This window comes from Chlorocebus sabaeus, chromosome 15, assembly GCF_047675955.1.
Source record: "Chlorocebus sabaeus isolate Y175 chromosome 15, mChlSab1.0.hap1, whole genome shotgun sequence".
NCBI lineage: Eukaryota > Metazoa > Chordata > Mammalia > Primates > Cercopithecidae > Chlorocebus > Chlorocebus sabaeus.
Genome location: NC_132918.1, coordinates 31728551 through 31744210, shown reverse-complemented (window position 1 = coordinate 31744210; position 15660 = coordinate 31728551). Strand labels below are relative to the sequence as shown.

Here is a 15660-nt window from a genome sequence, read left to right as displayed (position 1 = left end):
TAAAATGTCATGTTAAAGATTGCAAAGGATAATCTATCTATCTATCATCTCTATCTTTCTACCTATTATAATTACTCTTTCACTTACTATAAATATTACAAATGTAATAACTGAGTTGAAACAAATATAAAGATGTTTATAAATCAGGTAGTTAAAGCGGTGAGGAATGATCATTCTAACTGCCTAAAAAGAATCCTTGCGGCAATTAAATATTTAATTTTGCTTAAGCTTCTACCAGCCAAAGCAAAACAAATGACTTCATTAAGACTTACAAGTTGTTATTGTTGATGAAAAGTAGTGTACTATTACATCACAAGGGGCAAATATACCCTACTTCTAAATTCTAAATTGTATTTCTCTTTCATTCCATTATATAAAAAGAGATCCAGTAGCAAAATAGACAGGGTTTTATATACACCCTGTATAATAGATCTCAATCCCTACCTCACCACAACATACATAAAAAGTAATTTACAGCCAGGCACCATGGCTCACGCCTGTAATCCCAGCACTTTGGGAGGCCAAGGCCCAGCACAACAGGAGTACACCACTATACCCGGCAATTTTTTTGTATTTTTTAGTAGAGATGGGGTTTCACCATGTTGGCCAGGCTGGTCTTGAACTCTGGACTTCAAGTGATCCACCCACCTTGGCCTCCCAAAGTGTTGGAATTACAGGCGTGAGCCACCACACCTGGCCCTGTTAGTGTTCTGAATAAGACATTTTAAAAGACATGGCCAAAACAAAGCAAGCAAACAACAGTTCAGTTCTGAACTTTTAGAATGCTATTGTTCATCTTCGAATTTTGTATTCTAGTCCTAGGTTATGGCTCACATGGTAACTTCTCAGGGTTCTTTCAGTTGTATAAAAACAACAAAACAAAACAGAAGCCTCAACTGAAAGTGTTTTTTAAAAGTGAGAGAATCTGGCTGGGTACAGTGGCTCATGCCTGTAATACCAGCACTTTGGGAGGCCAAGGCAGGCAGATCATGAAGTCAGGAGTTCAAGACCAGCCTGGCCAACATGGTGAAACCCCATCTCTAGTAAAAATATAAACAGTTAGCTGGGTATGGTGGCAGGTGCCTCTAATCCCAGCTACTCGGGAGACTGAGGCAGGAGAATCACGTGAACCTGGGAGGCAGAAGTTGCAGTGAGCCGAGATTGCACCACTGTACTCCAACCCGGGTGATAGAGTGACACTCTGTCTCAAAAAAAAAAAAAAAAAAAAAAAGAATCTATTGACAAAACTGAAAAGTCCATCAATGTGCTGGTTTCAAGCTCCAGTTTGAAACAGATGTTCACAACATCACCCTGGCTCTGGCCTCTTGGCTCTTTTTCCTTTGTCTCCATCCGCTTTGCTGTGTTATATTTTTCCTTCAGTTAGTACCTGTCACAAATGCAAATACTTCTGTCACAGTTCCAGTGTCCCTCACACTTCGAAATCCTAACACTCCAAAATCCAGAGGAATAAACTGAAGTTCTTCTCCAAATCTTGAGTTAAAGTTTAAATAATTAACATTGGTTGAGCAATTGCTATGTGCTGGGCACTATTCTATGCACTGAAAATATAAAGGTGGATGTGATGAAAAATCTACTTCCATGGTGCCTACAATCTAGTGAATGGAGACAATGAAACACAAATATGTTAGGAAGTGATGAAGATCATAAAGAAGTGAATAAGAGCATAAAGCACGGTAAATATACAATAAGTAATGGGTGGCATTTTAGAGAGTTCAATCAAGGAAGGCTTTTTTGAGAAGGCAATATTTGAGCAAACACCTGGATGAAGTGAGGAAGCCATGTGAGGGTAATGTTGATTGTAATTGTGCACAGAATTAATATTCTCTGTACGAGGAACAGCGAAGATATGTGATCTAAAAGGGAGCAACCGTGGCTGTTTCTGAAACACCCCAAGACCAATATGGCTAGATAAGTGTGAGTTGTATGTATAGAGGGTGGTAGGAAATGAGGTCAGAGAGATAGGTGGGGGTTCTTATTACATAGGGTTCTATAGGCCATGGTGATGAGTTTGGATTTTATTCCAAAAGTGATGGAAAACCACTGAATTATGAAGAGGAAAACATCACTTATCTACATTTGTTTAACTATGATGAATCAATAAATTAGTAGGTTGGTCTTCTTGCATGACAAGTATGTTCATATGTTGGTAGATCAGAGTTGAAGTAGCAGCTCCATGGTTTCATCAGGGTCCCATGCACCTTCTGTCTTTCTATTTTATTAACTTTAATGCATGGTTTTCCTCCTTATAGGCACAATAGCTTTTGCACTCTGGATTTCATTACTATGATCCCAGCAGGAAGAAGGAAGACCAAACATTGAAAGCCACATGCCAGCTGACTCTTTTTTTTTTTTTTTTTTTGGTATCAGAAAACAATAGTTTATACAGAAACCCCATTTAGTAGACTTACGCTCATATTCATATGAAGAAAAATTGATCTCAATTCTTATCACACACCATACACAAAAATTAATTTACTGTACTCCTAAATGTAAATGAACTATACATTTTCTAGGAGAAAATATAGGAGACTATATTTGCAACATTGGGGCAGGAAAATATTTCTTAGGATGCAGAAAATACTAAATAACAAAAATAAAATAATAAATTGCATTGCATCAAAATGAAAAGATTTGCTTGTCAAAATATATTGATTGGGAAGAAATATTAGCAACACATGCATCTGACAAAAGAGTTGTACCCTATAATATATAAAGAACTTCTACTGCTTGAAAAATAAGACATATAACTCAGTTAAAAACACATGCAAAAAATACTCAACATTATTAGTTATCAGAGAAATGCAGGTTGAAGTCACAATAAGATATCACAAATCCAGGAGAATAAAGTGAAAAAGACTGACATTGAACTTTGGTGGGAATGTACAGCAGCTAGACTTCTCCTACATTGCTGGTTGGAATATAAAATAGTACAACCGCTTTAGAAAACTTTGGAAGTTTCTTTAAAATTAAACATGTGATCGGGCACGGTGGCTCATGCCAGTAATCCCAGCACTTTGGGAGGCCGAGGCAGGTGGATCATGAGGTCAGGAGATCGAGACCATCCTGGCTAACATGGTGAAATCCCGTCTCCACTAAAAATACCACAAATTAGGTGGGTGTGGTGGTGGGCCCCTGCAGTCCCAGCTACTCGGAAGGCTGAGGCAGGAGAATTGTGTGAACCTGGGAGGCGGAGCTTGCAGTGAGCCACGATTGCGCCACTGCACTCCAGCCTGGGCAACAGAGCAAGACTCCATCTCAAAAATAAATAAATAAATAAATACATAAATAAATAAATATAAAAGTTAAACATGTATTTACCTCATAAGGTAGCAATTTCATTCCTAGATATTTACTGAAGAAAAATGAAAACACATCCACAAACACACTTGCACAGCAGACTTGTACAAACAGATTTGCACAACAATGATCACAGCAGCTTTATTCATACTAGGCCATATGGATACGAAAACAATTAGAATGCCCATTAACAGGAGAATGGATTATTGTGTATGTATACAATAGAAAACTACTCAGCAATAAAAAGAAATGAGCTACTGATATATGCAACGGACAGCATGGACAAATGTCAAAATACAATGTTGAGTTAATTAAGCTGGACACAATAGATAAATTTATACAAAAGTCTAGAACAAGCAAAACTAATCTACACAGATAGAAATCCGAACAGGGGTGCCTTTGGGATAGGAAAATTGATTGTAAAGGGGCACAAAGGAACTTCCTGGGAATGATAAATGTTCTATATATTGTTTTGGCTGTGGCTCTACCAATGGAAGCGTTTGATAAAAATCACTGTATTGTATACTTATAAGGTGCATTTCATACTTTGTAAATTATACTCCAATTACAAAAGAAAACCCAGGTACTACAAGACCACTCAGGCTGATGTAAGAAGTGACTGATGCAGCCTAACATAGGAAGCAGGGCAATAATTAGAAGATTACCATGGTTGGCTTAGACCAGACTGAGAGGTGGCCAAGTCCCAAATATATTTTGAAAGTGGAGTCAATAAGAGTAGCTCATTGATTGACTATAGATGGTGAGAGGAAGAAATGAGTAAAGTCTGGTTCTTAGGTTTAACTCTTCATAGCTTGGTGAATAGTGATGCCATTTGCTAAAATGAGGAAGAAGCAGTGAAGAAGGAGGTTTGGGTAGGAGGGTATAAGCAGGGATATCAACATTTTGCTTTTGAGCTTGAGATGCTTGTCAAACACGTACATAGAACTGTCAAGTAGGCAGGGTGGATGCAGAAGAGTGAAGTTAGAGAAGAGGTCAGGTACAAATATAAAATAGAAGCTGTGAGACCGGCTGAGATCCCCTGAGGAGTTAAGATAGATAGAGAAGAGGACAGATGACTGAGACTGGCAGCTGGTATGTTTCCAGAGGTTTTGTAAGAGTGGCGAAGATCTAAGGAGCAAAGAGGGTCCCACCCGACCTCCACACCATGTAGTATGTAGCATGTGGGGAAGAAATGACCACCTCTTAAGAGGACTGCAGGGGAGAGGGTGTGCTCAGGTACTCAGCCAACTTTTTCATATGCAAAATCGTCTATATACTAGACCTCTTTTCTGAACAACTATTTGCTCTTCTTGCTCTAACAAAAACTTAGCTGTCCCAGAACAGTGAGGCATAGTTTAGTTAGAACAACATGATTAAGGGCATATTCAAAGAAGTTGGGGAGATACAGGATTTTGCTGATGACAGACTCTAAAGGACCCATTGGAAAGGCTGAAAGGACTGGGGAGAGGTGGGTGATTAGGCCACATTCTGGAATGCAGTATGGGTTTAAGAGATTGCATAGTGGGAGAGGTGATCTAGGCGACTTGGGTGTCTGGTGGGTTATAAGCATGTAGAGAGACTAGTCCTGATGGTCTTTTGGATGTAATTGAATAATTATTTCTAACTGCGGCTTCCCCTTGGGACTGGTCACTTTGACAGTTTCTGGTGGGGGGTAAGTGGTGTGGTGAATGGTATGGTAGGTAGTGTGGCCTCAGGGAACGGTGGTCTTCCCAGGAACAGAGTCCTGTGAGTCTTCCTTAAATCCTGCCGTGATAAGACTGAAGAAGGGAGTCTTACCAGGAACGTGGGTCAAATCCTGTCACACCTCTGTGGTCAGAGAAATGAGATTACAGAGACAACAAATGCCTGGAATTCAGGGAAGGGGTGTGTGTGTGTGTGTGTGTGTGTGTGTGTGTGTGTGTGTCTGAGCATGTGGGCTATGGAGAAGAGGTTGCCAAGAGTTACTAAGAGACAAGAGAGGATGATTGCTGAATGGCCAAATGCAGCATGCAGTCATTAGTGTCTCTTACCCAGCAACCAGCAATGACATTACTGTTGAGAAAGTGAATTTGGAAAGAGTGTGGGTGGATCTATGTAAACATATCCAAACTCTGAAAAAAAAAAAAAAAAGGAAACATTATCTTGAGTAAAAAAAAAAAAAATTGCACAATTTGAGTGATAATATTCTAATTTGATCAAGGATCACGCTGTATTTTTGTGTGTTTAAACACTTAACCATCACAAAGTCCAGAACTCTTATTTTTTTTTTTTAATTTTTTAATTTTTTGAGACGGAGTCTCACTCTGTCACCCAGGCTGGAGTGTAGGGGCACAATCTCGGCTCACTGCAAACTCTGCCTCCCGGGTTCACACCATTCTCCTGCCTCAGCCCCCGAGTAGCTGGGACTACAGGTGCCCACCACCACGCTTGTCTAATTTTTTGTATATTTAGTAGAGGCGGGGTTTCACCATGTTAGCCAGGATGGTCTCGATCTCCTGACCTTGTGATCCGCCCACCTCGGCCTACCAAAGTGCAGTCCAGAACTCTTAATGTTGTGTTGTATCAATTTTGCTAACAAGTATGCTTGAATAGTATTGCTCAGAAGTAGCTGGTGATAATTTGTAAGATATATCTTTTCTTTTTCACAGGAAGAACTGAAAAGATTGCAGAATCCTCTAGAACAAGTTAATGATGGAAAATATTTATTTGAAAAGTAAGTAAAAAGTATTAAGTTAAATCATTTGCATGGTTGGAAAGCTTGAGTAAAATGAAAATCTTTCTGGTAAAAATAAGTAAATTGGACAGTTTCTTGTTATCATTGTGGTTAGAGCCCAGAAAGGTGGCTCATTTGAGATATAGGTAGATAAATGTATGACTAGTTGAGCAATGATACGCAAGCTCTACTGCTTAACAGAGTAATACGATGCCTGGAATTTGTTTCTGGTGGTATGTCTGAGGGCTGAAACTTAACTCTGACCTGTCTTAGTCTTTTAATCAGGGACGTTTATAGAAGGCAGGTACAAAATTTGTGAAAAGTACAAAGCTAACACTAAGACTAATAGACTGAACATTCAGATTAACACTACAGAATGGAACAAAATTGAGCTAAGATAAAGCAAAGAGATGAAACTGAACAGAGATAAAAGTAAACATTTATAATGTACCCTGTACTGTTGAACGCTCACAGACACTCCTCATCAAATTCTGATTATAGCCTTTTGATATAGGCATTATTATTTCCATTTCACAGATGAGGAAAAACAGGCTCAGAGAGGTTTCAGCAACTCCATGTATACTCAGCTAGTAAGTGGTGAGAATGGGAAATAAACCCAGGTTTTATTGCCTCCAGAATCCTTGCTCTCAATCACTGGCTGAGCCCCAATGTACTCAGGACCAGTCAAGCCAGTTGGGTGTCATGCTTGGCTCTGGACACTACATTTAAGAATCACATTGACATTCCCAAGAGTATTAGAAAGAGGTCAATTAAAATTGTGAGAGTTCTGGAACCATGGGAAACTACTACAAGGAGCTGAGGGTGTGTAGCTTGGAGAAAAGAAGTCTCAGAAGAAATGTAATAGCTATCCTCAAACATTTGAAGGTTGCTCCTATAAAAGAGAGGCTAAGTTGCTCTTCCTGCTCCAGAAAATAGAACAAGAGTCAATGAGTAGGATATATGGAGAAACAGTGTTGTGACTCAGATAAGGAAAAGATTCTGTAAAAGTTCAGCCTAACCCCAAACAGAATGAACTTTGTTAAGAAGTGAGCCATGTAGGGGCAGGAAGGCATCACACCTTTCCTCACGCATTGTAAGGAGCACAGCCAACACTCCTGTAACAAAAGACAGGTTAACAAAAGAAAAGCACAACAAGCTTATTTAATCAGGGTTCTTTATTTTATTTTATTTTTTTGAGATGGAGTCTCACTCTGTCGCCCAGGCTGGAGTGCAGTGGCACTATCTCAGCTCACTGCAACCTCCATCTCCTGGGTTCAAGTGATTCTTCTGCCTCAGCCTCCTGAGAAGCTGGGATTACAGGCACGTGCCACCACACCGGGTTGATTTTTGTATTTTTAATAGGGTCAGGGTTTCACCATGTTACCAGGCTGGTCTCAAACTCCTGACCTCAAGTGATCCGCCCACCTCAGCCTACCAAAGTGTTGGGATTACAGGTGTGAGCCACTGCACCTAGTCTATTTAATCAGGATTCTATGTGACTTGGGAGCCTTCAGAAATGAAAACCTGGGGAAAATTGTTCACTTTTATACTTAATTTTGATGAAGAATGGACAGCCCTGTAGAAATGTCGGGGGACAAAAAGGAAGGATCTAATATATGAGGTGGGGAAACCCAGCAAGGCTGTCTATTCACATTCTTCTTGGCCTCTCTGTGCAGCATTCCTTTCTCTTGGGCATGGGGCAAGAACCTCTGGAATGAGGGTCTTAGGACTTTACATCAGACTAGGTAGGTCAGAGAATTTCTTTATGACCAGATTTTATACAGAAAGGCAGGGGAAGTTTAGAGGAATATTTTTAGATTTTGTAGCTTGTTTGTGGGAGAAGGGTTCTAGTTTCCATAACCGGCCTCGTGGAAGAGGAATTCTGTTTTTTATGGCTTGCATCATGGAAGAAAGAGGGGCAGGGACAGAAGGGCAAGAGAAGGTCAGAGAGAAAGAGACTTTGCTTCTGAGGCCTCTTCTCCTTCGGTTCAAAGAACTGAGCATGCCAAACACCATACTTTACAGTACATGCTGAGCCCCACTAGCTGATAAGATACTGGAAGTGCCCAAGAAGAGTACATCTGAAATGTTTCTTTTTTTTTTTTTTTTTTTTTTTATCTGAAATGTTTCTAAAAAATATCCTAGAAAATGGAAAACTTTGGGTTTGATGCCTCTTTCTACTTTTTCTAAGCTTTGTCAGTCTAGACAAAAATTTGAACCACCTTGAGCCCCACTATACTCATCTTTAAAAATGATAATAGTAGTCTTGACTTGACTGTCTTATTGAGAGCATTAAATGAGACAGCCCGTAATAGCCTGATGCCTTCAATGCTGGCTCCTTTCCTTTCCATCTGGGCAAGGGTTTGGACAAGACAGTCTCAAAGGTTCATTTCATCTGCACGATCCTAAGAATCTGCCATGTCATCACATTGAAAGGCAGTTTCAGCCCTTTGGACAAATGAAGTTTCTGTTCATATATTTTTATTACGCCTACTCTCGTTAATATGAATAAATAAGAATAAAATAGTAGAATTTCCCTCCACCATCACCATCACTAGCTATATGTAAACAATACCTAAAGAGTTTTTTGCTGACTCTAGAATGAAGACTTTTCTTTTATAGAGATTAGTGTTGTAATGACATTAGGCTAAATCAGTTATTTTTCACCTTGGCTACACTTTGAATCGGCTGGGGAGCTTAATAAAAATGCCCTGGCTTAAGCTCCACTCTAGACAAATTGAATTAGATTCTCAGGGGATGAGGCCCTGGAATCAGTATTTCTTAACATCTTCCTTCATGTAGCTCTAACGAGGAGCTGGGATTGAGAACCAGTAGTGTAAATATATTTTAGATTCATTTCACTTATTCAGTAATCTCCTCATGCAGCTTAATTCTCCGAGGACACACTTTCTCTATTTATTTGGCCCATTTATTTATTAAACCTGGCCATGCTGGTTTTTCATTATTGATTTTTTTATTTTTTTGAGTTGGGGTCTTGCTCTGTCACCCAGGCTGGAGTGCAGTGGTGCAATCTTGGCTCACTATAACCTCCACCTCCTGGGTTCAAGCAATTCTCCTGCCTCAGCCTCCCGAGTAGCTGGGATTATAGGCACCTGCCACCACACCCAGAAAATTTTTGTATTTTTAGTAGAGACAGAGTTTAACCGTGTTAGCCAGGCTGGTCTCGAACTCCTGACCTTAGGTAATCCACCCGCCTTGGCCCCTCAAATTGCTGGGATTATAGACGTAAGCTACTGCACCCAACCCATTATTGATTTTGATGTAGGAAATGAAGTTTTTTTTTGTTCTGCTAATTGACCACAATTCTATATTAAACCTCTCACTAACACCAGCATGTATCTTTCTCAGCTGTCTGCTCTCAGGACGATATTTGAAAATTAATGGTATATATGTGGGCTTCCATCTGCCCTACCCTACTCTTTCCGTTTTATTATTCAGAGGCCTGAGAAAGCTAAAACCTTCTGGAAATAACCAGTCTGTTTTGTGTGCTTATTTTTTTTTTCAATCCCGATTGAGAAATTCCAGCAATGGGAATTAAATACTTTCTTCAAAGCACATGGGCCCATGGGGGTAAACTTTCTTTTCATGCTTATCCAGGACAGAGAGAAAATAAGCAGTGACTGCCAGCCCTAACAACTATACCCATTTGCCTGGAATCCTGGAGATTTTTTTGGTCTGTTTCAGGTCAGGACTATGTCCTTGAAAGCTGTCAAATTTGATTGAAAAATTGGTGTACTTTGAGTGAGCAGATTAGGCATTTCGTTATAGCTGCAGCTGACTTAGGTGCTGATGTAAATCATCTCAGCTACTTGAAATGACCATAAGTTAAGTGATAGTGGTGTCAGAACAGTTGATCGGTTATTCCCCCTTGGAACATTACATTTATTCTGAATGCTCAACAGGGTTTTGTGGTAGAGAGTTAGTGTGAAGGGGAGGGAAGCTGCAGCTCCATACTATCTGAGACCATTGGCAGAGCCAGTCAAGTGCATTTGTGTACACACACACACATGAGCTTAGCAAAGCTTGGCATGTGCCAATACAGAGAAGAGCAATTGGTAAGGCCATTAATTGGAATGCTACTTATGACTCCATTGTTTATGAAAATCACTTATTAACTTAAGTAAGACCTTAGGCTGACTGCCATATTTTTGTAAATATTAAATCAGCCTGGGTTTCTGGTAGGAGATGTGTGATTGCAAGTCACACATTGTACTGAGGCATAATCACTTTATTACCCATAGACAATTATTGATGGAATGAACTAAAGCTATCAGATTTAAACCAACAGGTATTGGTAGTTTATAGTTTGGTGAGGATATATAAATTATATCCCCAAATTAGCAAATGTGTTAATATTGTGAAAGTTTTATTTTCTTTATGAAAACATTGGCTCTGTCTTTGTTTGTTACGTATCTACAGGCCCTACAATGTATAACTTTATTGCTTAATTTATAATTAATAAGTAACAGAGTCTTAAAGTATCCTTGTCATAAGGCTGCTATTTCTACAAGACCATACAATAATAAAAATAAGACTTTCTGTGTTAGTCCATTCTCACACTGCTTTGAAGAAATACCTGAGACTGGGTAATTTATAAAGAAAAGAGATTTAATTAACTCATATTTCCACATGGCTGGGGAGGCCTCAGTAAACTTGCAATCTTGGCAGAAGGCACCTCTTCACAGAGCAGCAGGAGAGAGAATGAGTGCCCAGCAGTCGGGGGAAGCCCCTTATAAAACCGTCATATCTTGTGAGAACTCACTATCATGAGAACAGCATGGGAGAAACTGCCCCCATGATTCAATTGTCTCCACCTGGTCTCATCCTTGACATGTGGTGATTATTATAATTCAAGGTGAGATTTGGGTTGGGGACACAGCCAGATCATATCACTTTCTATGCCTACCTACCCAGGATTAGGTTCCTGTGTGCTTCTCCTTTAATGATATCTGTCACACTTGCAAATACTTATGTAATGTTCATGTTCTCCTAGATTGTGGTACCACAGGAACAGGGACCATGTCTAGTGTTTTCACCATTTTATCCTCCATGCTTTGCATCATTCCTGGCACACAGGAGACATTAAATATATGTGTAGAATAAATGATTAACAATGAGTTAGTAATGCACCCTGAATACCAATGGCACAGAATAAACAAGAGTGCTTCCTTGCCCCTCAACAACCAGGCTGAGCAACCCCAAACTATCTTGGAGTGCTGACACTTGCCATGTAGGAATTTATGTGCTCTCCTGTGTTTTCCTACTTGCCTTGTAGGAATTTATGTGCTCTCCTGTGTTTTCCCTACTGCTTGATCATTCCTTTCTAAAAAGGAAAAAAATACATTTGTGATTCTAAGGGATCTCTCCAGCACAATTTTTTTCTTTCTTTCTTTCTTTTTTTTTTTTTTTTCCTTTTCTTTACTACCAGTGCAATCTTAGTCCTCATAACCTGGACTATTTGAATAGCTTTCTAACTAGTTTTATTTCACTCTCCTTGCTCACTCCCACCGCAAATCATCCTTAAGCCCTCCATTGATCATATTTCCCTGCTCCAAATGCATGGAGCTCCCTGCTGCAATAGATTATGATCTACAGTGTGAAAAATTTTGTAAAGTTTTTCACACTGTAGATCATAATCTATTGATGGTTTGTTAAATAAATTTGGTGGGTCACACTGGCCTTTTAAAAAAGTTTCAAATATAAATCAGAAATCAAAGTACATCACATGTAGTTGGGGAAGTAATGTTTCTTGAAATTTTTGTTACACACACACACACACACACACGTGCCCCTACCTTACCACATGCATGAGTATTGAATTGGGATGTTGAATATATTACCTATGAAAACTTCAGTCAGTTTTATATATATATATAAAATATAATATATATTATAATATATTATTATTATAATAATCCTGATATTAAAATACTCCAACCAGTGCCTTCTGGTGGACAGAGCAGTGAGATGTGAGTTTTAATGTAGTTCCTCCTGTACAGTAAATTTAACATAATCTCTGCAAGCTTCAGATTTTTCAGCTCTACAGTGGGGAAAGTGATACTTAGTTAATGGAAGTTACTGTGATAAATAAGATAATGAATATAAAATGTCTATGACAGTGTTTTATACACATTATGGGATCAGTAACTATTAGCTTTCTGCTTATCAAAGCTTATTTCCTTTTGTTCTCCTATTTTTTTCATCTACTTCCACCAAATTTCTCTTTATTTTCTAAAATTATCCTTTGAATGTTTTCACCTCTACTATTTGTTTTGTAGTCTTCCTCATATGTTGCTTTTCACTCTCAGCTTACCTACTTCCTATCCATTCTTCAAAATTCATCCCAAGAGCTGCCTTCTCCGTGAAGCCCTTCTTGATTGTTGTAGCACTAAGAGTTCTGTAAGCTCACTGAAAGCAGTGATCATTTCTCTATAATCCTCTGCCTTTCTACAGGTCAAAGATCCATGCTTTGTTCCCAGTGGAAGCCCTGAAACAGCTTAAAAATGAAAGGAGGGAAGGTCCAGTGGCAGTGGTACTACTGGGGATGAGTAAGGTCTTCTCTACATCTTACTAGTTGGCCAGTATCATGGAATTTATAACCCTCTCCTTGTGTTTTTTCTCCCCCTGAAATTGTCCAATGTGCTCCTTTTCTTTTCTCTTAAAGAAAATGATTTTCATACCATAGCTATGGATGTTGAGTTGAGAACAGCAAAAGGACAACAGAAAAAAAAGTCAAAGTCACATTTTTTTTTCATGATATGGTTACTTATCCATCGTCCATCAACAGGAACTTTAATAAATTAAAATGAACAAAATTATATCCTATTTTACAAATAAGTATAAATTAGCAGTATTATTGCTATAAATGTTAAGCTTCTGGATTGAGAGATATTGAGACATTATTTCTGTTTCTAGTCACCAGCTGGCCATGGATATGGAGAATAATATTGAAAAATATCCCCTCAATGTACAGCCCTTGGAATCAAAGGTGAAAATGTAAGTTATTTCAAAGTATAAATTAAGCAATTAGTTCTACAGTTCTTATTTTATGAATTACTGAATAAATCTAGAATTTTCGTGTACAACAGTTATGCATCTTTATTTTACATTCATGTGCTGCAAATTATTTCCTCCCTCTTCTAAGCCGGAACACAGCTACTTTGGGTGCACAGCGCCATCTACTGGGTAGTACAGGGAATTATTTGCTTGCCATTGCTTTTACCACCTCTTGGTTTTTCCATTTCTGGTCTAGTACAATCCTTTAACTTCCACTAGCATTTTCCTTTGCCTTTCATCTTAGTAACTTGGTTAATTCTGTCATAGAATAATTTGGTTATTTCTACCTCAAGCCATTTATGTATTAAACACACACACACACAAACACCCTTTTAAAAATCTTTCTATTTCAGCGTCTGTTCAATTATTTTGGGAAAATGTTTCTTCTCTTCTTTTTTCTCACTTCCTATCCTTTTCTTCTTATTCTCTCTTAAGACACCCAAATGTAAGCCTCCTCCCCCTATTATAAATGACTATTACCTTAAAATAGTGCTAAAAACATTTCAATATTAACAAAATGAAACTAACAATATCCAAAGTGAGAAAGACTTTATTATAGAACAAAATATTAATCTTCTCAAGCCATTTTTAAGTAGAGAAGGGGCCTATTATAATTGGAAGCAATTTCAAAAATATTTATCTCTGTTTTCTGAGATCTTTTCCTGTTCTGATTTTCCTTCAGAAGCATATATGAGAAATGCCAGTGAGTGTATATTTAATCTCTCTCCCCACCCCCTCCCTCACAAACTCTCTCTCTCTCTCAGTTTAACACTCCGAGAAGCATGAGAATTTAAACAAGAATGTTAACATATCTGAGCTTGGCCAGAATCACTGATCATTTTTTTAAAGTGCAAGGAGGAATCTTTTAGAAAAGAAATCACCCTAAAAAAGGGCACCTTGAGGTGTGTACAACTTTGAACAATAAGTCGTTGCTGGACTTAGGAACTAAAGCAGAAATGACACAAATATGTAATATCCTGCTGGATAAAAGCAAATACTAATACATACCCCTGTAAATCTATGTTAACCTTGGTCATCAGTAAAAAGCTTGCCTATACATGAGCATATAAGGTTACCCCTCAAGATAAAGTCCAAACAAGACTTCTGAACCAGTTGGGTGCTCAGCTAGAAAGTTCTGTGTCACACACTTACTAAATACATAATGAATCAGGCTATGGAATCATTTTGTGTAAGCAGTGTGTCAGCCTCACTACACAGGACTTTAGTTTGCCAACATAGGTTGCTTTATCATTAGGAATTTTCTCATTAAGATAAGGTTCAAATGTGCTGGTGAAAGAAAAGTTGGTGTATGAAAAATTAGAGTGTTTAATGTGAATGCTGAAATTAAGTTAGAAAAACTCCTGGGTCTTTTTTAGTTTTCATCACCTTCAATATGTAGGGGCTGCGGGATAGGTACCAGGAGAAGGATTAGGCAAAGACAAAATCTCTGTGCTTCAGATTCCAGCCAGCTAAGAGAGCCTGAGATTTTATATTTGTTGATTTGATGGAGGAGTCTCAGCTCAATGAGGTACAAACAGAATGGTTCTTATCTCTTCTAATAATTCTGAATCCCATGTCTGTTCACTGGAGAGAAAGAAGGGAGAGAATACTTAATCTTGCCGAATAATGGAACTTGACTCCCATTGGAGAACTTAGTCTAGTTCAGTGACTTTTGTCTAATCTGGTTATTAAATTCTTAACTCTCATGGCAGGTTGAAAATCTCCCCTCTGCTTACAGGAGACCTTTTCTACAGCTCTGTATTCTGCTTCCTTCCTTTCACTCTCCTCTTACTTATCTCCCCTTCTCTCCTCCCTCCTTCTGCCTTCCTTTATCAGTGTTATCTCTCCCACCCACCTGTGCTAAACACCTAGACTGCCCCGGGTTTCCTGTGAATAGATGGCAGACACTTTCACTCTCAGCAGTTGTTCCCTTTAACAACTGTCCTATGTTTGGGGACTCTGAGGGAAGGGGTCATTGGGTCTCCTCTAAGCCCCCCCAATGGTATAGGCTGCTCATCCTCACTGGGTTTGTGCCTCTTGCTCTGTGGGGGCTTTGCCCCATGATGCACCAAACAGTGCCTTCCTCTGCCGACCGTGGTATCTTCAACAGGGACAATCTTGGGATATTCTCATTCCTGCTTTCCAAGAGAAGATTTTTAGTCCTGCAGAGCATTGGGTATAAAAAATGGGGCCTTGTCCAAGGTACCACAGTCACCCTCTATTATCACAGGCTTTCTCTTAGGGCCTTTTGACTTCTTTTGGTGGGGACCAACTGAGAGTCTGTCTTCTCCCAGAGGCAGAGGGAAGTGAGGATCACTCCATCATAAAATCCCCTCTCCTGAAGGCTCTCCTTTCCCCTCCCTGATGAGAAGAGAGTAAACAGTTCCCATACAGTGTGTCTGGCTAGTCTAGTGCCTGCAAGCCCTGAGGGGGATGGAGGTGCTGTGGCAAGGCAATCTCTGAATGTTAAAGAGAGGAAAGATGAGACCTGTTCTCAGGTGTAGGCTGCCTTCACTGTCTACCTGTGGGAATCCCAGGATGGGAGTCAGAAT

General features: G+C 39.2%; 1 protein-coding gene across 1 annotated transcript in view; it reads left to right on the top strand.

Annotated features, from left to right (window-relative positions):
- Positions 1-15660, top strand: part of IQCJ (IQ motif containing J) — a 182402-nt gene that overhangs the window by 157138 nt on the left and 9604 nt on the right. Inside the window, exons 2-3 of the mRNA XM_073023488.1 lie at positions 5967-6031; positions 12968-13048. Of these exons, the coding sequence (XP_072879589.1) occupies positions 5967-6031; positions 12968-13048 (146 nt within the window). The remainder of the gene's footprint in view (positions 1-5966; positions 6032-12967; positions 13049-15660) is intronic.